At 32.4% G+C, this 27,089-nt stretch overlaps 1 protein-coding gene and 3 long non-coding RNA genes across 5 annotated transcripts in view; 2 read left to right on the forward strand and 2 right to left on the reverse strand.

Moving 5' to 3' along the window:
• LOC114329704 (U3 small nucleolar RNA-associated protein 6 homolog) overlaps positions 1–11,848 on the reverse strand; it is a 32,711-nt gene extending 20,863 nt beyond the window's left edge. The window contains exons 1-2 of the mRNA XM_028278887.2: positions 11,497–11,848; positions 10,258–11,430 (exon numbers count right to left, since the gene is read on the reverse strand). Of these exons, the coding sequence (XP_028134688.1) occupies positions 10,258–11,312 (1,055 nt within the window). The 5' untranslated portion in view covers positions 11,313–11,430; positions 11,497–11,848. The remainder of the gene's footprint in view (positions 1–10,257; positions 11,431–11,496) is intronic.
• Positions 11,849–16,546: 4,698 nt separating this feature from the next.
• On the reverse strand, positions 16,547–17,899 carry LOC126884588 (uncharacterized). Its single transcript, XR_007698110.1, has 2 exons — positions 17,525–17,899; positions 16,547–17,369 (listed from the first exon to the last, which is right to left on the reverse strand). It is a non-coding gene; the product is annotated as an uncharacterized LOC126884588 (long non-coding RNA).
• A 294-nt stretch (positions 17,900–18,193) lies between these two features.
• Positions 18,194–20,349, forward strand: LOC126884587 (uncharacterized). 2 transcript variants are annotated; one of them, XR_007698109.1, is made up of 3 exons: positions 18,586–18,894; positions 18,993–19,261; positions 19,623–20,349. It is a non-coding gene; the product is annotated as an uncharacterized LOC126884587 (long non-coding RNA). The 2 variants fall into 2 exon arrangements; XR_007698108.1 differs by having other exon boundaries at positions 18,194–19,261.
• Positions 20,350–22,045: 1,696 nt separating this feature from the next.
• LOC126884586 (uncharacterized) lies at positions 22,046–25,089 on the forward strand. The gene is made up of 3 exons (XR_007698107.1): positions 22,046–22,428; positions 22,489–22,799; positions 23,610–25,089. It is a non-coding gene; the product is annotated as an uncharacterized LOC126884586 (long non-coding RNA).
• Positions 25,090–27,089: the final 2,000 nt, after the last annotated feature.

Below are 27,089 nucleotides of genomic sequence, written 5' to 3' on the forward strand. Positions count from 1 at the left end.
TTAATTATATACGTTTACATCTGGAAAATGTTTCTTTGTTTTTTCCATGGCACACTACTTTTCCTTAACTTCGTTTACCGGTGACATTAACAGTTGTTTAAAATTTATACGTTTCTTAACATATCTCGAGATAGAAAAAAGGTATCGACATGCGGTTTTCGGTATTATGTTGCTAATTTGGTCTAATTTTGTAATACAGGATTAAAAATGTATACTTGTATTTGATATTCTCCAAAGAAAACTAGATTTCCGAAAATAATTAAATAACGCCTACTAGCTGGCTAATTACTTATTAGGCTATTTCGAAAATAAGACTTTTACATTGACAAAAAAAGAGCTGTTTTCAACAAGACCAGGTATGCAAAATTAGATTTAGCAGAACCGGACTTACAGCCATTTTTTCATAAGAAGGTTCCCACCCAGCCCCCACCTCTTATTTGCAAAGGTAGACTTAAACTTTTCAAATCAAATATGCGCAGCATTTTATGAAGAATACGATGATGGGATTTCCAGAGCCCTTTCATTAGGTACATTTTGTAAAATTTTGATTTTTTTATTTTTGATATTCAATTACGCCCTCTAGCGGTGGAACTACAATTATGAAAATAATTTCCAGGCTTTTCTCGAGGCAACTTTTGTTATAAATATTTTTTTCTCAAAGCTGTACTATAAACGATTCCTGAGATATGGCCGAGAGCCATTCTTATTGGGGCACCCGGTACATATGTAATATGTAACATTCTCTCAGGTTGAGCCGCCACTATATTGTACATCTCCCTATGTAAAATAATTAACATCTCCCTATGTAAAATAATTAACGAAATATATAAAATACGCTATGGACCATTTGAACTAAGAAACCGGAACGATCGGGGAGATACATTGGAGATTTTTGCGGAAGCAAATCAATTAGTAATAACGAACACCTGGTTTAAGTTACACCCAAGGAAATTGTACACCTGGAAATCTCCACAGGATTCTGTGGAAAGGATTGTGAGAAATCAGATCGATTACATACTAGTAAATAGGGCATTTGTTTCGTCAAAAATATTCAGTCATTTGTTTCGAGCAGCTTGTCATATGTCGTTTAATCCATGTATAGTATTTTTACTACAAAAGCGATATTACGTAGGTCAAAATTTTTGACGTAAGAGAACTGTCAAAACATTGGATTGTGACTTTTCATTATTGCCATGTTTATAATAAACATGGCAATAATGAAAAGTCACATTCTAATGTTTTGACAGTTCTCTTACGTCAAAAATTTTGACCTACGTAATATCGCTTTTGTAGTAAAAATACTATATATTAATATTATACACAGATTATACAACATATGACAGAAGCTCGAAACAAATGACAATCGATGAAAAGCCCTATAAGAAGTATAGGAACAGCTGTACATCTGTCAAAACATACCCGGGGACAGAAATAAATTCTGATCATGTACCAGTTGTAGGTAATTTCAAAATCACATTGAAGAGGGTTACAAGTAAGTCGATGAAAAGGTATGATATTAGAAAACTGAAAGATCTCAATGTTCAACTGAAGGTGAGTGAAAACCTCAATACAAAGATGCTGAAATGCAGGAACTATAGATGAAAGTCTGACCATCATACAAGAAACAATGTGAGAAGTAAAATAACAACACCTGAAGAAAGATACAGAGAAACGGAAATCGTCGATGACCGATGAAATACTTGAGCTTATGGAACAGAGAAAACAAACAAAGAAAAACCCAAAGAATATAAGAGAATACACACCATCATCAGAAGAAAGATAAGAGAAGCCAAAGAGAAACAAAAAAAAACAGAACAATGTCAAGAAATAGAGGAGTATCAGAGTCGATATGATAACTTCAATGTCCATCGAAAGGTGAAGGAAATAGCTGGTAAGTTCCGAAAACGCAACAGCGAAAAAATAAGGGATGATGAAGGCAATCTCGCTATAACCAAAGAAGATAAAAAGAAAGTATGGGAAGAATACTTGGGGAAACTTTTCCACGACCTTAGAACAGGACAAGAACCCACCAAGATAATTCAGGTCCCGAAATCCTACCAGAAGAAGTAACGGCAGCAACCAGACAAAGAATTTTACAATTTATAGTTCACGTCCCATCTGCTCAGCGCGGTAAAGTTCCAACGAGAATGGTTCCCTTCGTACTCCAATCGGAGTAAACATATAAATCAAAAATGAATAACCATTTCCAATTTCGTTTCAAAACGAAAATACAGCCGCAACATATTCTAGTCCAATCAGAGAGTGCAGCAAACACCTCTACCGGTTTCGAAACTTATTAGTCTCTCATCAGGAGGCACATATGCTGCTCTCTCTGATACTCTGATCCAACCCAAACAAACCCAGGCGAGCAGTCCCGGATTGCAACGAACGAAATGGCATAGATGCCCTAGCGGCAACTGCCAGCAAAAGACTAAGTTTTCACTCTAATGGAATATAAAACAACATAATGTTACTCTACATCCCACCAGACTGAAAACAATGGGAGCCTTCTCTGGTTATACCTCCAAGGCTTCTACAATTTGCAAGCCATACGGATGCTGAGACTAAGGAAGATGATGGAATTTTACTATTTATAATTCACGTCTTATCTGCTCAGCGCGGTAAAGTTCCAACGAGAATGGTTCCCTTCGTACTCCAATTGGAGTAAACATATAAATCAAAAATGAATAACCATTTCCAATTTCGTTGCAAAACGAAAATACAGCCGCAACATATTCTAGTATTCTAGTCCAATCAGAGAGTGCAGCAAGCACCTCTACCGGTTTCGAAACTTATTAGTCTCTCATCAGGAGGCACATATGCTGCTCTCTTTGATTGGACTAGAATATGTTGCGGCTGTATTTTCGTTTTGAAACGAAATTGGAAATGGTTGTTCATTTTTGATTTATATGTTTACTCCGATTGGAGTACGAAGGGAACCATTCTCGTTGGAACTTTACCGCGCTGAGCAGACGGGACGTGAATTATAAATAGTAAAATTCCCTCATCTTCCTTAGTCTCAGCATCCGTATGGCTTGCAAATTGTAGAAGTCTCGGAGGTGTAACCAGAGAAGGTTCCCATTATTTTCAGTCTGATGGGATGTAGAGTAACATTATGTTGTTTTATATGCCATTAGAGTGAAAACTTAGTCTTTTGCTAGCAGTTGCCGCTAGGGCATCTATGCCATTTCGTTCGTTGCAATCCGGGACTGCACGCCGGGGTTTGTTTTGGTTGTATCAGAGAGAGCAGCATAGGTGCCTCCTGATGAGAGACTAATAAGTTTCGAAACCGGTAAAGGTGCTTGCTGCACTCTCTGATTGGACTAGAATATGTTGCGGCTGTATTTTCGATTTGCAATGAAATTGGAAATGGTTATTCATTTTTGAATGTTATAATTCTGTGCTGAATATTTTCAGTAAAGCTATGTATAATATATATTTAATATGCTGATTAAACAAGCATGGTCGTGAATATTTTTTCTACAGCATCAATATACTGTTCTATTTTTTTGTAATAGGCCTCATCTGGGGTATCGCATTGAGTATCGCTAGGATACTGATTTTTTTTGTCTTTGTAAAAGCTCTAGTTGAATAGCTTCTAATTGTAGTGCTTGAGAACTGGGATGAATTGCAATACCTTTATGTATAAGAGCCACATATTGCTTAGTATCAATGGAGATGTAATAGGCTGCAGCTAGCCAAATATCAGGAACATGTGCATAAGCTTTTATGGTCATATTACCCATATGCACGCCTGTGGTGAATATAAAATTCTTATTTTATGTCAAAAATTGCGCAATAATTACCTCTTAAAACCTAACAAATTTAATTTGCATATCTCAACCGGTTTTAGAGCAATAAATAAATCGTAAGTTTGTAAGAAAAAAGTTCAACATCCTGTATCTCAGAAACAAAGTATTTGCAGACGTATGTTTATAAAGCAAACATCATTATTTTTTCATGCAGAATTACCCCTTAAAGTTTGTCGCAATTATTTAGAAACACCCTGTACTGATCAAGAACATGGCTAGTTGTTAAAGTACCAAACTTTTTTATTATCCCACATAAGCGAATGAATCAAAAAACAGACTGTTAAGAAAACCTGAGGCTGTAGTTGAGTTTTAATTTCAATATTTTATAAATGCTAGAATATTCCACAGGGTGTTGCGAACTTTGAGAAAAAAAACACAGTTTGACTGGTCCACCCGGTATACAATGAAAATTTACCTGTTTAGCAACAATATTATTACAGCGATATTGTTAAAGAATAAGGCTATAACACATTAAAAAAAAAGAATATGTGTGTACCTTGTACGCACGTAAGAAGTTATACTTCTATTATATGATTTCAGCGAAATAAAATATTTTTAACAGTTTATTTTTATTGTATTAAATATTAAACTGAGTTTAATAGTTACTTACCACTTTCCAAAAATCCAAAAATTAAAAAAAAAGACAGCAATTGTCCGCATTTGAACCCGGGACCTCTCGATTCATAGTGGAATGCTGTACCAACGATGCTACGAAAGCATTGTTTTGACGGTTTCTCAGACAATATGACAACCACGGTAACAAATTGATGAAGTGAAGTGTTAAATGAAAATGTTTTAATAATATGTATTACCTTATTCCCGAGGAAAACAAATCCAAAGACACAAAAATTATAATAAATATATTTACTAAAAATACTAATATATTTTTTCCACACCTTTTTTGGACTGATACATATAACTTAAAATATTTAGCAACGAAAAACATACTGTCTCTGTGCGCATGCGCGCAGAATAATAAAAATTCGCTCCCTATCGCGCCTAAAGAAGTATAACTTCAAAAATCACTTAAATCAGACAACAGGTTTAGGAATTTCAAGATATCAAAAATGACCAATTTTGCGGATCACCCATTTTCTCTGAGACACAGTGTATTAAGACATATACATCATATGTTTTTCCTTTGTATAATAGGGAACTTGCACATTTTTTTTATTAGATAATAATGTTCAGTTTTGTTTAAAAATGAGATTTCCAAAATTTCACTCTTCAAAAACTCGTAATAACTTAGAAATACATATTTAAAGTCTTCGGCGGTATAAAATAGTTCAAACGGCCCGTGACGTCACATAGTTTTGCATTAGTTTTGATTATGGTTATATTTCGCTGTGTCTAGGTACACGGTAACGTGTACGCAAATAAAACAGTTAGGTAGACGTGAATTAAACTTCATTAAGCCAGTGACGTCATTATTTAGCTTGCGCAGTGACTATACATTTTAGTACATGCTATTTTGATATGTTTAGTGTTTGTTTGATAGAAAAATATTTGTTAAGGGAAGGGAAGCAGAACAAATCAGATGTTTCAAACTTAATTGTAATAAATCAATGTATATAATATATATAATATATATAAAAGTATATATTTAGGTTAGCAAAATAATTATATGTATTTAGTTGACATGACATGTAGGTACAAAATATTGTTAAAATTATTTTTATATGTAAGTGAATTATTATAATCAACTATTCTAAATGCAAAATAAGCCACAATTGAACTTAAAAAATTATTTTATTAACGTTTCGACGTCCAAATCGGATATGTCATTGTCAAAATACAAAAATTAGTCAGATTAAATAAATTATTAGAAAAAATTTTTTACTAAGCAACAACATTTTTGTTTAATTTAATAATATTTTGTATTTTGACAACGACATCAGGTTTAGACGTCGAAACGTTAATAAAATCAATTTTTTAGTTAAATTGTGGCTTAGTTCTCATTTAGAATAGTTGATTACAAAAATTCCACAAGGATAATAGCTTCAGAACAAGTTAATTATTATTGTGAAAGCTTTAGGTCTTCCTTTTATTTTAATCTTGGACGGTAGTACTATTTCATTACTTAATAACTAAAAAAATATATATTAATTTATAGTCTCTTATCTTTTTCGTACTGTTTTAAAATGTTCTTAAACCCGTTAAGGCTATGGGTACATAATTCGCAAATATTTTACGTGTATCCCTACTTTTTCTGTCTTTATACGGCAAATTACGTGTAGTAAAATTCACACTGGTGTGGATATGTAAACATTACTAGAATGTCATTCTACTTGAAAATGTCATAATTAATTTAAAGAGATGGCTTTTGAATGTTCTTGGATAACTGTTATTTTTATAATTGCAAATTATTAATTCAGTTAATAAATGTGATAATTTTTTCACTAACTATGTTTTCAGTGAGTGTAATAATTTATTTGTACAACAAAAACTAATAATCAATCGAGAAAAGAGAAAAAGTGTTAAAGTGATTTTTTAATATGTTGTTATTTTGGAACGCTTACAATTTTGAACATCTCTAACAACAAAATACTTGGATCACAGGATATATATCTGATGTATTCTCTGCTTGGATCTTCCACAAATAATACACAATAAATAACTTTTTATTAAGTTCACGTCTTAAATCAATTATTTATCAAATACACTATATATCAATAATATTTAATCAATTTCTCAAAATATTCCCGATGCAATGTCAAATATTTAAAATTGTCACTGATTGTCAGTGTCTGACTGACAATATATGCTGACAATATTATATTCGGTTGAGTGCGTTGTAAGACAAAGACAGATTTGGAAAATATTACCACGGCATTGTGTTCATTTTTTTCAAATCCTGAAAAAACCAATAAATATTTTTGAAAAATTTAAACGCAGAATGAAAGACTAAATTATTACCGAGGGCCGAAAGTCCCTTAGAATAAATAAAAAGTTTATTTTGAATGAGATATTTGAAATTAAAAATCACACTAAATTTTCTCTTAGTTTTTTCACCCCTGTAACTTATTAAAATAAACATTATAGAAGTTCTCAGGGACTTTCGGCCCTCGCTAATAACGTAATCTTTCATTCTGCGTTTAAATTTTTCAAAAATACTTATTAGTTTTCTCAGGATTCGAAAAAAATGAATCCCCATTTGGATAGCATTGCAGCCGAAAATACGTACCGATCCTCTTAAAAGAACTAAATAATTGTCCACACTCCATAGTTAATTTAAAAACAAACACTAAACAAATAAAAAATAAGAAATCACTGACACTCTAACTTTTTTATTTGCGTACACGTTAACGTATACCTAGACACAACCTTATATTTAGGTATATTCTTCTTCTCCTTCTTTAGTTTATTGGCCTCCACCTACTTGGGTATTTGGCCAGCTCATCGTCGTGGAATAAGTCAAAAATATTTATATTCTAATGACATTTATCGTATGTCATTGTAATAATATATACCAGTTTGTTAAAATTGGAGTTTTATACTGTTTTTGAAGAAAAGGAACGAAGGTTTACTATTGAAAATAAAACCATTTTGTAAAAGTAAAAATTTTCTATGAATAGTTCAAACGATCAAAAATACTTGTAACGTCACATAAATGTATTTTCTACTGACGTTTATAACGTCTAATTTAAAATTCTGTTTACTTTATTGGAAAAATGTAAATGTACAACCCAGTGACGTCACGACGCGTTTTTGCCACCTGTTTTAATTTGAATTTTTAATCGTCTTTAGGGGCCAAATGAAAGACAAACAAAACTTTTTTATCTTTGATACATGTTTTAAATTATGTTCTGTTGTGATTTATAACATTTTTTTCGAATTTAAAAATTTATGCAAGTTCCCTATTGTTATATACCAATAACTATAACATAGATGTTGTTCTGAAGCTATTTTCTTGTGGCATTTTTATAATCAATTACTTTTAATGGGAAATAAAAAATAAAAAACATTTTTTAAACAAATTATCAAATATTGAATTTAATCCAAATAATATGTTAGTAAGTTTTGACATAAACAGTTTATTTACAAATGTGTTTTATTTATAAAACTTTAAACATAATCAAAACGAAATTAGAAAATGATAATACATTGACAACTAGGACAAAACTAAATGTATCAGCTATTTGTTATTGACATTATGTACTAATAATACCTATTTTCAACTAAATAATGAATTCTATAAACAAAACTTTGGTCTAGCAATGAGCTCTTCTTTATCTCCATTATTGGCTAATATATTTATGGAGGATTTCGAAACTAATATCATTTCTAAACAAAATTTAAAACCCACAGTATGGTGGAGATATGTAGATGATGTGTTTTCAATATGGCATCATAGATCAGAATTTTGGGATACATTCCTAAATACTATAAACGATCAAGAAGAGACAATAAAATTTACAATGGAAAAGGAATATAATAACACTCTACCTTTCATCGATGTTTTAGTATCAAAGAAGGATACTGGATATGAGACTCAAGTGTATAGAAAACCAACACACACCAACAGATATCTCAATTACAAATCAAATCACAACATCAACGTTAACAAGGGAATCATTAAATCCTTATATGGTAGAGCCAAAATTACTTGTTCTAACGAAAATTCATTGTTAGAAGAAAAACAATTGTTAACATCTGTTTTATTGAAAAATTATTATCCATTATCGTTTATAAGTAAGGAATTGTTAAGACTGGATCGAATAGAACAGAACAACGTAGAACGGGATCCTATAACATCCACAAGAAATAATATGAGGAAAATATCAATACCATATATAAAAGGACTATCCGAGAAACTTAAAACAATAGGAAATAAATTCAACATTTCAACAACATTCAAAACAACAAACACATTGAGATCTATTCTATCTAAAACTAAACCTAACAGTGAACAAGAAAGAACAAAGAATTGTATTTATAAAATACCTTGTGAATGCGAACAATTTTATTTAGGTGAAACATCAAGACCATTAAACGTTAGAATAAGTAAGCATCAGTCTTATATTAAAAATATAGAATTTGATAGATCTCAAATATGTCAACATGCATGGGATAATGAACATAGAGTTCAGTGAAGAGATTCAAGTGTTGTCCTGAAAGAATCAGATAGTAAAAAGAGAAAAATCAAAGAAGCGGCTCTAATTATGCTAAATGAAACCAATTGTGTCGCAAATTTCTCGGTAGAATGCAGTAAGATGTTGTTACCCATACTGAAAGAGGAAGTCAATAGAAAGAAAATACCACGATTAGTAAGTCAATAACATATCGAGTTAATACAAATTTTATATTTTAGTATTACTCATTGTATATCTATCTATTATTAATATTATTTATAATTTAAACATATTAAAGTCAGAATTTGGTATTAGTTTTTTGAAAGTAAATTAAATGTAAGACCAAATACTTACGATGTCGGGATAGTATCACGAGGTTTTTTCCTTGTTTTCCCTCGTGATTTACTATGGAATCTCTAACGCGAGAATTTTACTGTCATTGTTGCATTTGGTTGTCTTTTTAAAGACAGATCACATGCTATGATTTTTTTTTGTGACGGATATTCTTGAGTTGGGACTGATTTCATGTAATCGAATGAACTATCTTTTAGTAAAGTCGTCCCAGGAACGCAACTCATAAATATTGACGATATCATTTTAAAGTCTTCTACTTTAAAATGTATAATATACGTCTGAATTGCCAATATAAATAAGTCAGATTAAATAAATTATTAGAAGAATTTTTTTACTTAGCAACAACATTTTTGTTTATTTTAGTAGTACAGTAAAACCTCGATATAACAAACTAATTGGGGGAACGGAGTGTCTGTTAAAGCCGAAAGTCTGTTATATAAAAATAGGTTTAAAATAAATCAGACTACTTAGAAATGTGTCCTCATTATGCTATAATAAAAAGTTTATTGAAATTCTTTGTAAAATATAGCGTTTGGGATCCACAGGGACATCGTTGTTATGCAATGTATCTTGGTATCGGCAGGGTTAAGTATGTAAGTATATATAATATTAACAGGACATTTTTAATTTTTTTACATTGGACCGGATTTTTGGTCCGTTATATCCGAAGTCCGTTAAATAGAGGTCCGTTATATCAAGGTTTTACTGTATTTTGTATTTTGACAACGAAACCTGATTTGGGCTTCAAAACGTTAATAAAATCATTTTTTTGGTAAAATTGTGGCTTATTTCCCATTAAAAGTTATTGATTATAACATAGATATATTAATATTATACAACATATGACATAAGTGCCTGAAACAAGTGAAATGCGATAAATAGCCCTATTTGTACATGTTAAACAGTTAAGTTTGATATTTAATACAACTCTTGTGATCAAATCAGGGCACACTGAAATAATAATAATAAACTATTCTCCTATAAGAAAAATTGTTTAAAAAAAAAGCATTAAGTTTTACCTTTCATTCAATACTGAATCCCGTTTAGCATCTTGAAGCTTTTCCTTTAAAGTACTCTTAATCATATGGTTTGATATATCTTTCAGTTCATTTAGTTCTATTAAAAAATCTAGGTAATATGTCCACAATGCAACTTTCTTTTCAATGCTAATTTTTCTTAATCCGAGTTCGTATTTATCTATCAACCTTTGTAATTTAAATTTTGTTGAAGTTCTAAGCTCATCTGGCACAGGATAGTGTTTTCCGTTTTGTTCTCTTTCAGCCAAAAAATGCCATACATCTGGTTCATTGGAATATTTAGACATCAACAATTCTATAATTCTGTGCTGAATTTTTTCAGTAAAGTTATGTGGATCTAATATATTCAATATGCTAATTAAACAAGCATGGTCGTGAATATTTTTTTCTACAGCATCAATATATTGTTCTATTTTTTTGTAATAGGCGTCATCTAGGGTATCGCATTGAGTATCGCTAGGATACTGATTTTCTTGTCTTTGTAAAAGCTCTAGTTGAATAGCTTCTAACTGTAGTGCTTGAGAACTGGGATGAATTGCGATACCTTTATGTATCAGAGCCAAAGATTGCTTAGTATCGCGGGAGACGTAATAGGCTGCTGCAGCTAGCCAAATATCAGGAACATGTGCATAAGCTTTAATCATATTCTGGACACACAAACATGCAGCTTGATGAAAGTTATACTCTCTACAAAATTTGAAATATTCAAGATGAAAATTCATTTCATTTGTAAATCGCTGTAAGGCTATTTCATATCGACTTTTTATATTATTTAGGATTCTTATTTCTATCTTGTCTTTATTTTCTGATATTTTTAATTTCTTTCTTCTTAACTTTATGTCTTTTAATAAGGAGAGTTCATAATTTATGTAGTCCTTAAAATGTTGCAAATTTTTCTCTACCCCATTAAGCTTGCATTCAAAAGCTTTTCGTTTTTTTATAATATCCTTCGTTTCTATAATTGAGAATAGTTTAAGTCTGCGCATTTCTTGTATCTCTGTCATGGATTCCATTCTGCCTTCTACAATTTCAGCCATGGTGTCGTCAGTAATTGCTTGGTGTAGCTAATTTCGGTTTTATATTAATAATTAATACAATTCGTACAATTACTTAGCTATGATTTAAAAAGAACGTTGTGGAGGGTTTATTATTCAACTAAAACAAAACAACACAACAAAAACAAGACAACTGAGGTTAGAAATCACTGTACATAATACATACTTCTTCTTTCTACTTTATTTGGCTTGCACACTTGTGCATCAGCCATTATACATTTGGTAGCTCGTCTTGCTCATTGATTAATAATTACATAGGAATATTTATAATCAATGTCTTGCTCTAAGAAATGCCATGATACAGAAATGCTGCAGCACCATGCGGCACTGAAAAACCTAAGAAAACTGAAGTGACGACACGGTTTAGTTTAATTGATTCTTTTTATGTTCTTTTTTCACTACTTTTGTGTTTTAAAATTTATTAGTGGATATGTCGGAAGTATGCAACCAGTTTTACACATAAAGAAATTAAAATTATTTTACATGAAATCAGTGTTAGGACCAATGAACTGTCAATACGGATGGAATGGGCCTGTCCCATTCAAATAGTGAAGCGAGATTGCCACCAACATACAAGAAAGAGGTTCTACAGAGAGACAGACAAGGTGCTGGAGAATTTGACAGGCCGTGTAATTTGAGTTGCCTATATAAATGGACCCGATTGAATCAGTATTGACAGTTCGTTGAATGGACCTCATATTTTAACTTTCAGGGCTGATTGGCAGTACATATTTCAAAATTTAAATACTTTTTTGTATTTACAGAGTGAATAGAGTACATAGTACTATACTTGGTGTTTAAATCAGTTTAAATACTTTTCAGAATTGTTATTTGTATTTATCAAAACAAATACCTACTTTCCTAAAGCATTTGGGAGTTAAATAATTTTAAAACTATTTAAATACTAAATTAGTGACTGTTTTATATAAAGTGAAGAAGTCCTTGATTATGTTTTTATGTTACTTTTATATTTAGAATTTTACATTTCCCCGATTTAAGTTGATATAGGCAACTCAAATTACACGGCCTGTCAAAGTTTCCAGCACCTTGTCTGTCTCTCTCTAGGAGCTCTCTCTTGTATCGTGGCTGCATTAATTGTCTTCGTGCCTATTCCATCCGTTGACAGTTCATTGGTTAGGACAGAAAAATAAATACCTACTGGATTTTTGTACTACGCAGCCACAGTTTTTTTGCTTATACGAATCAGTTAGTTCACTCTAGTTTTTATGCGGTTCCTTCGCTTGCAGAAACTCCTAGCCACCGAACACCGTTGTTCGGTGTCCTAGCAGACTGCGCAGTAGACTAGACTAGGAGGAAAATGTTGCTGTTGCAAGATTTAAAATATTCCGATAAAGAATATTCCAAAATTATAATAAAATAATTATGATTATCGATTTTTTTCAAAAAGCTGAAAATTAAATTCATAAATGGTAAAATCCTTTACGTACACACTTGTATAAAATTTGAAAAATAATATTTTCTAATTATTGATTGAAAGTGCACTTTACATCAACAATAAATTGAACAATAAATTGACCAAGTTATTCAAGGCCAAATTTGACGTGTTCTCAACATAGAGTTATATATTAGCATAGAGAGAGTGTCATTCAGAGCGAAGTGACGACACCATCTTTTTTATTTGGATTAGTGCTGTTTCACTCTCACGCATAGTAAAGCTGCTACAGTTGTCCTCCTCTTCCATGCCTATATTCACACTGAATGTCATCATAGATTTTCGATACAATGTGTTAGAAAGAGATGCAGCAAACCAGTCCATGAGATCTTGTCGTCAGGAAGCGCGGAAGATAGGCTCCCTCTATGTTAATATATACCTCTATGGTTCTCAAAGCACAATTTGACATCCAAGTTTGTTCGTTATTAACTTGACGCCAATAAATTCGTGAATTTCTTGAAAGCAAAATTTTCTTGTCCTCAAAAAAATTGAAGGAACTTGGAATAAATGTTGTAAAAATGTCAATATTTTCAGTAGTACCAATGCAATGATTTTTTTATTAGAAGCTTTTGAATGTCGTTTGTTTCTTTGTTTGAGTAAAGTGTTTGATTTGAAACAGAATAGAATAGAACAGATTAATAAAATAAATAAAATAGAGAGATAGATTAGAATAGATATATAGTATAAAATAAACTGAAATAGAATAGAGTAGAATATAATAGAATAGATGTAATATATATGTAGATACTTACTAATAAAGTATTTGATTTAAAACAGAATAGAGTAGAATGTAACAGATTAAATGAAATATATAGATAGATTAGCGAATAGATATATAGTATAGAATAAAGTAAAATATAATATAATAGGTGAAATGATTGTGAAAAGCAATAGTTTTAAGTACCTAGGATCGGTATTACAGAGTAATGGAGAAATAGATGGAGATGCATGCAGTAGAATTAGGGCTGGATGGATGAAGTGGAAAGAAGCGAGTGGTGTGTTGTGACAGAAAAATTCCAATGAAGCTGAAGGGAAAATTCTATAAAACAGCCACAAGACCGGCTATGATGCGCGGAACTGAATGTTGGGCAGTGAAAAAGAAAGCGGAACAACGAATGCATGTGGTGGAAATGAGAATGCTTAGATGGATGAGTGGAGTGACAAAGAAGGATAAAATTAGATATGAGTATATTAGGGGAAGTCTAGGTGTGGCACCAATTGATGCCAAAATGAGAGAGCATAGGTTAAGATGGTTTGGTCATGTTCAACATCGAGACGTTAATCACCCAATACGAAGAATAGCTGAAGTGCAGATTCCTGGAAGGAATAGGAGAGGAAGACCAAAGAAGACGATAAGGCAGGACATGTTGATAAAGGGGATTAACATTGATATGACTCAAGATAGAATTGTGTGGAGAAATGCAATTAGGGAAGCCGACACTGCATAGGGATAAGGCAAAGAGAATGATGATGATGATAATAGGTGTAATGTGTAGATACTTATATAGAATAGGTTTGAAATAGAGTAGAATATAATAGAATAAAGATACTATATACCTACATCCCTAATAGCACAAGGATGTCCTTCACAGACTTTAGGGAGGTCCGTTTTCGTCCAAGGAACGTCCTATTTTGGTCCAAATGTCGCGCTACCGAATGTCTGTTGGACGTCCACTTAAGGTCCGAAGGGACGTACATTGGACCTTAATCGGACGTCCTAGGGGACGTAAATTGGACCTTAACAGGACGTCCTATTTTGGTCCAAATGCCACGTTGCCAAACGTCCAATGGACGTCCACCTAACGTCCGAGGGGACGTTCAGTGAATGTCAATTGGACCTTCATAGGATGTCCCAGTTTGGTCCAATGTCTTGCTGCCGAACGTCCATCTAACGTCCTGAGAGGACCTCCGGTGGACGTCTAGCATCGATATTTAGACCTGTGGAGAATGTATGGTGGGAAATAAAAAATATATTTTTAAGGAACTTATATTACATCTTATATTAAATTACAATTATTGGATATTACATTATTTACATTAAATTACAATACACTTCTCCAAGAAATTAACGCACCACCTTAAAAATAGGGCATTTTTGATGTCTCGAATTTTCTAAACCTGTTGTCTCATCTGAGTGATTTTTTTATAATATAGCCTAGGCTATAGGTTACATCCTTAAGCTTGTCATGCACTGGTAGCTATACTGTAATATATGTATATTATATCATATCGCTCTCTATAGTAATGAGTGAGCCTGCAGACAGGGAACTAATGGTTCCGTATGTGCAGGCTCACTCATTACTATAGAGAGCGACGTGATATAATATATATTACAGTATAGCTCCCCGTGCATGACAAGCATAAGGCAGTAACCTATAGCCTCAGGCTATATTATTATAAAAAAATCACTTAGATGGGACAACAGGTTTAGGAAATTCGAGACATCAAAAATGCCCAATTTTTAAGGTGGTGCGTAATGCACTGTATATATAGGTAAACTTATATACAGGCTGTAACAAAAATAAAATTTTTGTGTTTATTTAGTTGGCTATCTATTATAGTGTACAATCATCTAGAATATTTTGAACAAACTAAAAACATGAATATATCATCGAAAAAATAATAAAAAGGTCTTAAAATGCTTGGTTAGATATTAAGATCTAGTTAAAAAGAAACCAAAAACTGTATATTTTCTACAGAACGTAGATTATGAATTTTTAAGCCAGCTAATCCCATTTATTATACAGGGTGTCCCGAAAAGATTGGTCGTAAATTAAATCACATATTCTGGGACCAAAAATAATTTGAATGAACCTAACTTACCTTAGTACAAATATGCACACAAAAAAAGTTACAGCCCTTTGAAGATACAAAATGAAAATTCGATTTTTTCGAATATATCGAAAACTATTAAAGATTTTTTATTGAAAATGGACATGAAGCAATATTATTGCAGTAACATCTTAAAGAAAAATTATAGTGAAATTTGTGCACCCCATAAAAATTTTATGGGGGTTTTGTTCCCTTTAACCCCCCCAAACTTTTGGGTACGTTCCAATTAAATTATTTCTGCGGTACCATTAGTTAAACACTGTGTTTTTAAAACTTTTTTACCTCTTTCTATTTTTTCGATAAAGCTCTTTTTATCAAGATATGGCTTCTTTTTAAAATGGTTCAAAATATACCTAAAAATGTAAATCATAAATAAATTTTCATATTATTAGTCTCTACAATCGTACTTAACCATATACAAATATGTGGTGGATTTGACAAATATTCAAAATATCACGATAAAAACTGACTTCAAAAAAGTACTAAGAGGCAAAAAAGTTTTAAAAACATTGTGTTTAATAGTACCACAATAATAATTCAATTGTAATTTACACAAAAGTTTGGGGGGGGGGGTTTAAACGAACAAAACCCCCATAAAATTTGTATGGGGTGTCGGGTGTCCAAATTTCACTATACAGTGGAACCTCGATTATCTGTCTCTCTATTAACTGTTAACCATTTTGTAAGAGAGACTAAAAACTTTTTTTACAGTCACCTCCTGTTTTCATATGATATTTTTTGACATGTTTTGTAGTAAATTCAATTATCTATTTACTACAAAACATGTCAAAATTTACATGTGAAAACAGATGACCCTAAAAATGGTTTTTCGTCTCCTACAAAATTCATGAAAAAGCAGATAGGAGGTATTGTCACATCACCGACGATATACCAGAAGTATATGTGGCCATACCAAATAATACATCCTTGATAAATATAAACATTTTTATTGCACAAAATATATATATTTCTATATATATATATTTTTTTCCATAATCATCACTACGATGATGATTCATTTGTATTGAATTGTACATTGCAATTCTCTGATGTTTGGGAAAAAGGGCTTAAGTCAGAATTGCACATCGATAATGTTTTGATGATTTCTGGACCAGAAAAATCGGCTCTTTTTATTGGTACATACAGTTTAAGTCTGCAACACTTTTTTTATGGTCCAGAAATCATCAAAACATTATTGATGTGCAATTCTGACTTCAGCCCTTTTTGCCAAACATCAGAGAATTACAATCTGGTCATAACTGACCAATGAGCAATTTTAATTTAACCTAAATTACTACTGTTCCTTAAAATGAAGAGCTTACCCTATAGCGTCTCTTATCTAATCTAACAAGATCGTGCACTATTCTAACATACACAGGCACACAAGCACTACGCTCTGCTTTTCACTATCACCTATCACTCAAACTAGTTCAAAAGGCTTTGTCCTCTTCAATCTTCTAGTTTGTCCAGTAGTAGATATCGAGGAGCTGGATTTCCTCAATATTCTCATACTTATGAAGTTGTTGTTGCTCATGACCTCCTGCTATCTTCTTGATGACTATATTATCCAGGTTCCATTCCTAGGTCTTGATATTTGTTTATAAAGTAATATCTTATTATGCATCGACAATGTGGAGTTTCTTCCAACTAGTCAATACACTTTTTATAGGTATCTTTCTTTTGCCTTTCATAGCCACAACAAGGCTATAATACGTTTCCTTCCTGGTTTTTTTGTAGACCACTTTCAGCTGATTCTAAAAAATTAAAATGAATGGTAATTTTTCTATTCTTTACAATTAAAAATCAAAAGAAATAGGAAATAGGTACTACTATTTACAGGTAATAATATGCATAAATAATTCGTTTCCTAAAGAATACAGAAAATTGAAAACGTTTTTATAATACTTACATAATTGTTTAAACAAAAGAGACCCAGCCAGAGCAAAACTAACAGACAGAACTGCAAAAAAGCCACTAATTTCCATTTTCCCACCCCCTATCTTATATGCATTTTCCAATCAAAATTTTTAGGTTGTCATGAACATGAAAGACTCAACCTCAACAAATAATAATAAACAAAAAGCTCTACAGCTCTACTTCCACTTCCCGCCAAATGGACACAGGTTGGTGACACTGAATTCACGCCAAATAAATGAAAAAATAGAACAATTTTCTTTTTCGTCAATTTCTTCACGTGAAGTTTATAACGAACAAACTTAGATGTCAAAGTGTGCTTTGACACGTCAAATTTGGCCTTGAATAACTTGGTCAATTTCTTGTCCAATTTATTGTTGATGTAAAGTGGACTGAATGTATTCGCTCCGAGCGTTAACAAAGTGTCAAAGCAAAATCGACCGACCTGCTCATGGTGGCGGTTTTTTGAAATTTTATAAGGACGCTTTGTGTATGTTTAAATGAGACATTTAAAAAAATGTCGTGTCACGTTAGTGATATTATGTATTAATATAAACAGAAAATAAAAACGCACTATAAATTCTTCACTTTTCAATATTGAATATCAGTTTGATTTTGTATGCATAACCTCACTATCACAGTTTATGTCAATAAATATTTATTAACGAAAAAGAAAATATTTTGTTGCACTATAAATTACAGTATAAATTAATAACTAATGAATTCTAACAATTGTATTCGGTTATTATCACTACAAAATAAAATATTCAAGTTTAACAAAATAATCCCATAAGACTCAATGTTAAAACGTTCTTACAAAATCTGACAGCGTATCACGTGACTGTACGTAGAGGGGAGACGCACGGAGCCAATTCAAACAATTAATCACAAGTAACTATCTAAATTGGTGACATTTGGCAACAGTGACTAGACCTGGTTTATTTATGTATGTTTATTCCAAACATAACCTTATAAACAAACAGTTGTTTATTTAGAGTTATTTATTAATTTATTATTGTTTTCTGATATTTTGCAGTTGTTAAGTTGGTTTACTTCGAATTTAATATGCATTACTGTGGTATTTCTCCAGTTTTCTAAGAAGGCTGGTGATTTTGAATTGGGATTATGATGAATTTAACCCAAAGGCAATTAGGGAATCCAAACCACGTGACCTCTGGTTGGCACACAAACTAACAAAGAGGTTATGTTTGTATCTATTTTTCAATGATTTTTCATTGTTTATCGTCGTATTTTGGATTCATTTGGATTTCGTTTCCTGTTTTTGTGAACTTTATAAACTTTACCACAATGCAAACTGATTATTTAAGGAAATTATTATTGGAAACTCCAGATGTTGCGAGAAAGGTAGGCGAAACAATTTTTTTTACTGTTCATTTTGCCCCGATATTTATCAATAATGATGAATTTTGCAAGCAATAACATTATTTCTTTTATTGTTCTAGATATTTATTGAAGCTGAAAATAATTGGGGATTTAGATCCATACGCAATTCAGTCAGAATTGGATTTTACAGTAAAGTGCAGTCCATCAAGTTACTATTATAGATATTTATACATATCTGGTGGAGTCTGATATGTCACAGTTGCTACTCTAAGCAGCAGATGAAAGCATACAAAAGCCTTCAGGCACATAAATATTTTACAGCTGGATTTGTTTTGAATGGAGTAAAAATTGTTAATGATTTCCTGATTTCCATATTATTGTCGGAAAGGTATGCCTTTATTTTATTTATTCACCATTAAGAAATATATGGATAACAGTATTAGTGTCTTTTGGATAAATTGGTTTTAAATATTAGATTTATTTACGTTTATATATCTGTATGAAACCAGACATATCATCGTCCTAATCTGTAAACTGCGAACTCCATAATTCTCTGAAAATGATTTATTACTGCCATATATTTGAATTACTGTCATGATTGTTCTAAAATTATATTATATGAATGTCTGATTTTAAATAAAATATTCTCAATCATTGTAAAGAACGCAAATACTCTAATAAAAATAAATTTTTGTAGTTGAAGAATTTCCAACAAAATAAAAGGTATTAATAAAAAATATTTTTTTTAGGTGAAGCATTTCCAAAAATCTAATGCTAAACGACTAAATGCTTGGGTGGGGTGATAGCCAGTTCTGATGACATAGCAAATTCACATTGTATGGGTATGGCCGGTAATAGTGAAGTCTGCAGCAATCCTATTTTTAGCTTAGTATGCTCAGGGCAAGACAGACGAAGAAGAACCCAATGTATGTACATATGTTACAGCTATACCTCGTCCAATTTACTTACCTTTGCACGTCATCCGCGCCATAGCCTGTGACACGATACCAACACGAAATATCTAGGCGGTAGGTGTGTTCCCCTTTAGAATCATTTTGATTCTAAAAAAGAACACATCCACCGCCTAAATATTTTGTGTTGGTATCGTGTCACAGGCTATGGCGCGGATGACGTGCAACGGTAAGTAAATTGGACGAGGTATAGATGGTTTGGAGATAGCAACATATGCATTCTCTGATGAAAAACTAATGAGTTTTGAAACTGTTCGGTCAGAGTGCTTGTTGCGCTCACTAAACGAATTGAAATATAAGATGGCTTTGGCATTGTGTTGCAGTGATATGAAAATGGTTATTCATTTTTAATTATAATGTACTTCTTCATCATGAGTAATTATGTATTGGTCTTTTAAATGTGTATTTATTTTTGTAATTAGTATCAACTTGTAATGATAATATACATTTATCGTTGAGGGTATGACTATGTTTTGACTCTAAAATAAATGTTTTAAAAATCGAATCCTGCCTCTTTCTGTTAGTAACTACCCATGGATATCACAAATTGTGCTTACTGATAGGTTTGTTTGTAGAACGATCAGCAACTCTTGCCAACCATCAGACACATGTGCATTCGTAGTCTATGAATGCTAACTATTAACTGCACAACGCTAACTGTTAACTGCTCATGCATCTGATGGTTGGCAGCAGTTGCTAATCGTTTGTGTCGTACTATGAACAAACCTATTAGGTCTGGATCCCGTGTACCAAAAAAATTGATTAATAGCAAGCTGAAAATTTGTTAATAGCTTAACGGTGTCCAGTTGGACAAACTTTGATGTATTGTGACACTGGAACAGGGGTAGTTTTAATTGTGAAACAGTTTGGAAACTCAGATTTGGAACATCAGATTACAAAAACATCCCATATATTTTGTCGGACAGAACATCCAATTGATCTGTTATCCTTTCATTAAATTCTCATGCAAAAATCAGACTGCTATTACTAACCAACATGATTCCTGTAGTTTGACATGGTCTTCGTGTTCTACTCATTAAAATGCCCAGTTGGTGATTTTTTCACCAGTCTGGTTTTTGCATGAGAGTTTAATGAATTGGTAGCAAATCAATTGGAAGTTTTATCTGACAAATTACATAAACATTTTCGTAGTTTGACGTTCCAAATTTTTAACCTGTTCCACAGTAAAAACTTCCAGTGTTCCCGTACATCAAAGTTTGTCAGACTAGACACCATTAAGCTATTAATAAATTTTCAGCTTGCTATTAATCAACTTTTTTTTGGTACGCGGGATCCAGGTCTATATGGAATAAATAAATAACAAAACAAATTCCCTGTCAAAACTGCATTTATTTTGAATAGAATGAAAAACAAAATAATATTGTTTTAACAAAATAGGGGATAAATGTTAAAATTTAGTACTATTAATAAAGTTTGTCACATTGGCCTAAAAATTAATGTCACTAGTTACGTTAGTGTCACATAAATAATTGTAATAATATTAATAAAAACCATAATTCCTAGCATGAGTGCGTCCTGTTATTTGACAATTTAGTTAGGTGAGGAAACATAAATGAGTTTCTAATACGGCTTTTCATCGATTGTCATTTGTTTCGAGCTTCTGTCAGATGTTGTATAATCCGTGTATAATATTACTATACACGGATTATACGACATATGACAGAAGCTCAAAACAAATGACTGTGAATGAAAAGCCCTATAGAGGGAACACGAAAAAAATTAACATTATCCGATCAGCTCGACTTCCACAGTTCACTACTATAAAGATTACAGGCATGTTTTCAGCACTTAAAATCACCACAAACGAAAAGTTTATAAAATAATCAATCTAATGAATGTCTTTAAATACTATATTAAGCTCAAAATCATGACAAAAAACAAATTAAAATTAACATTATTCTGATCAGTTGGACTTCCACAGTTCACTACTATACAAGTCACAGGCATGTTGTCAGCACTCAAAATCACCAAAAACGTAAAGTTTATAAAATAATTAATCTAATGAATGTCTTTAAATACTATATTAAGCTCAAAATCACGACAAAAAACAAATTAACATTATTCTGATCAGTTGGACTTGCACAGTTCACTATTATACAAGTGACAGGCATGTTGTCAGCACTCAAAATCACCAAGAACATAAAGTTTATAAAATAATTAATCTAATGAATGTCTTTAAATACTATATTAGCTCAAAATCAGGACAAAAAACAAATTCAAATTAACATTATCCCGATCAGTTGGACTTCCACAGTTCACTAATATACAAGTCACAGGCATGTTGTCAGCACTCAAAATCACCAAAAACGTAAAGTTTATAAAATAATTAATATAATGAATGTCTTTAAATACTATACTACCTCAAAATCACGACAAAAAACAAATAAGAAAAATCAATAATTACATTGAGTTTAGGTTAAGAACAGTTTTGTGTGCCAACCAAAGATCACGTGATTTAACTTTGACAGGTCGATGGATTCCCTAATGTGTGTTTATTTATGTGGCAAAATTCCAGGCACCATAAAAATTTGAGTTTCTTCCTGTTGCCCATGGATGAAAATCGGTAAGAACGTAAATTCTATTTAATATCATTGACATCATTTTTGACGTGCTGTCGTTTTAGGTTTGCAGAATGAAAAGAAATTGTTCAATGTGATAAACTTTCTATGAACAGTCCTCAATATTGTTACATTAACTTTTAAATATGCACTTTACATCTTGAGGAGCAGGCCTTTGCAGAAATACTGAAAAGCGGGTTGCAAAACAATGCAAAATAAAATAAATGAAATATGTCTTGAGATTAAACATTCAAGTTGAAGGTGTGTTCTTTCTTAAACTGGAATGATAATTTTGTAATTCTGTATGCACATCTATTGAGAAGTTACAACCAGTGGCAAAGTGCCTTAAGGGAATCTATGACATATATAATTGAAGGTATGAGTATATGTTTAAAATTAATTGTTGGATGATTCTGAGAAAATGTAAATTTTTTTCATGAATTTGGTACGTAACTGTCTTTATCTAAACTCTAAAAATCATTGACATCTGTTTTGAAAAACCATGTTCCTAGAAACCATTGATAACAAATATAGACGGTTACCTCTGCATTCGTTGTATCATCTTACTACCCTATCCATAGTGAGTCTAATTTTTAAATCTATAATAATTGTTTACGTGCTGGTTTCATAAAGATGCTTCAAAAATCTATATGGGTCTTACTAGGCAGCACAGCCATGCCTTTAATAGCTTTTCCAATTATATTTTCAATATGCTTATTCTAGTTAAGATTGCGGGACAAAAAGACCACTAAATATTTGAGTTCATTTTTAGGTATCAGCATTGGCTCTACAGCCCATGGTGGGTCTTGGCCTGTTCCAGAATCAGCTTCCACTCTTTCCTATCCTTTGCTTGGCTTTCCAATTTCTCACTCGAGCATGAATTTTTGGTATATATGGGATTATATTGTGATAACGACCAGATCTATGAAAGAATAGTATGTTGTTAAAGAGGATTGTGGTGACACTATTCATGAATATCTGATAATATTGGTTAATGTGAATGGAGTCCAAAATGGGGTTTAGGCTGTTATATAAAAAATTAGGTCATTAGCATATGGAAGTAGGGCGACATTATCTGGTATTAAATTATGTGATTGAGGAGAATTAAACCTAAAAACTCTATTTATTCTGCCAATCAATATGATTTTAATATATTTTAATATAAAACATATGTTATTCTTTCTAGGGACATCTCCTCTGAAGGAATTACAATTATTTGCCAGTATGTCAAATGAATTTTCAACATCAGTCATACTTTCATGAATTTATTGATGAAAATAAAACTAGGTACATGATTTATTATTTACTTCCAACTGATTCTAAGATACTATGTGTAAAAAGTCCAATATGCAGTGATGAGCATGCTAATAACTGGCAAAATATGGGATATAACGCCAAAGATGGGAAACATGGGATGCATTCTGAAGTAAAAAGAGATGAAACTGAGAGAAATTATCGATATAAACATATAAATTAACATTACATTACATAGTTTCCCACCTTTAGACGTATCAGATGAGTATGAGAACTGTCACTGTGCCAGGAGAATTTTATAAAATACTCCTGTCACAGAGATCTAAAGGTGGGAAACTATGTAATGTTATCGTCGGCTAAGAGTGTTAACCTGCTAACTCCATTTTTCACTGTGAGTGATATTGGGGTAGTTTCTAGGTCTGTGTACCTTCATACCATGTCCCACAAGCCCGCTGGTTCCACTGTAGTTTAGAGATAGCTATTATAATATAATAATAATAATAATAGAGTTTATTTGTAACAATTAGTACATAATAATAAACCCAAGTTCTCACTGAAGTTGTTAGTCACATGGACTACAACTTGTGCGTGAGGGTTAAATTTTGATTATAAAACAACATTAATTTATCTTAGTTTACAAAAAGGTATTAAATAGTCTTTTTCACTCATCTGTCTTCAAATTTGGGCTCCTCTACTCACTAATTCAGTTAACGTTAAATTTTGTTTATCGGACCTACGAAAATCTCTAATAAAATTCAACAAAGGATTGCGAAATACTTCAGATGGGATTCTTCTGGCGGGACTTCGTTTTATATGAGAATCGTCATGACTTTTAAGGTGTTTTATTCATTTTTACAGTAATTTTCTCAATTTAAACATTTATAAGTGAAGTGACATTTGATATAAATCATTTTTTTTTTTTTTATTTCTAAACTACATTGGTGTCGACGGGTTTGTGTGGTGGTGTATGAAAATACACGGACCCAGAAACTAGCCCAATATCACTCAAAGTGAAAAATGGAGTTAGCAGGTTAAAACTCTTATCCAAGGTTATGTTAATTTATTCGTTTATAACGATAAGTTCCACTTCTACCAGTTTCATCTCTTTTTATCTCACAAGTTAATATGTTTTCCATATTTTGCGTTATTTTGCCGGTTATTAGTGTGAGTGCTCATTACTGTATATTTACGATTCTGCGATTTCTCAATATGATGCTGAGTAGGTATAGATCTAAGTAGGTATATAGTAGGTATCTACAATCCTTTCAAAACAGAAATTTATAAGTTCATTTTATGTACCTATTAAACTTTATTTTAAGGATGAATTTGAAATGCTTGTAGGGAATATATCTGTAAAAAATAAAATTGGTATTGTAAAATTGAAATTCTCAAAATATAATTTATAATTCGAATGTATTATTATTTTTTTCCTCTATAGAAAAGTCCTCTTATTAGTTTTCTCATTAGCTCTTGACAAGACATCAGTACTTCGTTTTTTAGATTTCTCACAAGGATTCAGATCCGGAAGATCCTGCGTAGACGCCAGTACTTACTTAATTACTTATTCCTCTTCACTCCATGCGGAGCATAGGGCGTCAACTGTCTGCCTCCATTCTGTCTTATCCTTTGCACTGATCTTTATTTCTGTCCAGGTTTTCCCAATAGGGCTTTTCATTTACAGTCATTTGTTTCGAGCTTCTGTCATATGTCGTATAATCCGTGTATATTCATAGATATAACAGAATAGATTAGGCCAGTTCGAAAAATAGAGTAACGCAGAACAGTTCGGGTTGGTGGTCTATCTTTCTCTCTCTACTGGCGCTCAGCTTTCTCTCTCTAGCATATGATGGCTGCCGCCTCTGTGTAACTGTCGTTCCATTACTCCCACCTCTTGGTAGATACACTCGCACGACAGACAAAGATAGCTAGACCACCGTACTTGATATCAGCGTTACACCCCGATGCATTGAGTGGCATATGACTAGCCTGATCTATTGTTGACATATCTCTGTGTATATTAGTATTATACACAGATTATACAACATATGACAGCAGCTCGAAGCAAAAGACAATCAATGAAAAGCCCTATACCATTAATTTCTTTTTCAACACTTCTTTTCCACATTTCTACGGGTCTACCTGGTCTTCTCTTTCCATGTGGCGTATATTCTAGGGCTTGCCTCGCTATGTCTGTGTCAGGTCTCCTTAGTGTGTGCTCCATCCAACTCCATTTCCTTTTGCATATTATCTTAGATATACATAGGTTTCTGGTTAGTTCTTGTCCATAGCTCTTGGTTTGATATACGGTTTGGCCAGTAAATGTTAAGAATCTTCCTTAGGCATTTATTTATGAATACCTGCATCTGTCCAATACATTTTCTTGACACTTTCCAAGTTTCTGCTCCATATAGTAATACAGTCTTCACGTTGCGGTTCACGGTTTTAATTGTCATCTGATGTGAAGACCACATTTTCCTTAGCATATTGAATGCGTTTGTAGCGTAGACAAATCACAGAAAAGGCCATCGAGACAATAAACCAGCATATCTATGTTTTACCTGACAAAGGCTTTCGATCGCATCCAAGTCGAAGACGTCTTACACTTACTGTATAGAAGATACATGCCAATCAATATTATACGAACCATTGAAAACATCTATTTCCATAATCGAATACAGGCAAAGATAAATGGAAAACTAACACAGTTTATACCAGTACAAAGCCGAGTCAGACAATGGAACCCGTTAAGCCCACTGCTCTTTAATGTATCTAATAATGGACGAAATAATAGAAGCAGTATGTAAAGATCATGGTTACAGAATGGGGAACAAAAAACTCCAAATATTAGGTTATGCAAACGACGCCGCATTAATCGCCAAGACAGAAGACAATCTCCAAAGATTAACATACATCTTCAATACAACAGCCAAGAAATACAATATCAATATATGATAATATCAGCAGAAAAAACACATGTATGACATCTAAATACCCACTACGAGGTAAAATCGAAATTGATGGGAAAATATTAAAGCAGGAAGCAAGGTTTAGATATCTGGGAATAGATATACCCAGTTACGGAGATGTTGAAGAGGAAGTACGACAACAAAGCTTAAAAGCAAGTAAAGCGCTGGGATCTCTTAATGACACAATCTGGAAGAACGAACACCAAGACAAGACACAAAAGCAAGAATCTATAAAGCAGCAATTAGACCTATATTGACATACACGGCAGAGACAAGACCTGACACATCTAAAACGAGACGACTACTAGAAACAACCGAGATGAAAATACTTAGACGAATATCAGGGAAAAGTCTGTTGGATAGAGAGAGATGCGAAAACATAAGAAGATCATGCAATGTAGAAGACACAAATGGATGAGTGACAAAACGGAAACTGGAGTGGAACG

The sequence above is a fragment of the Diabrotica virgifera genome, chromosome 5 (assembly GCF_917563875.1).
Source record: "Diabrotica virgifera virgifera chromosome 5, PGI_DIABVI_V3a".
NCBI lineage: Eukaryota > Metazoa > Arthropoda > Insecta > Coleoptera > Chrysomelidae > Diabrotica > Diabrotica virgifera.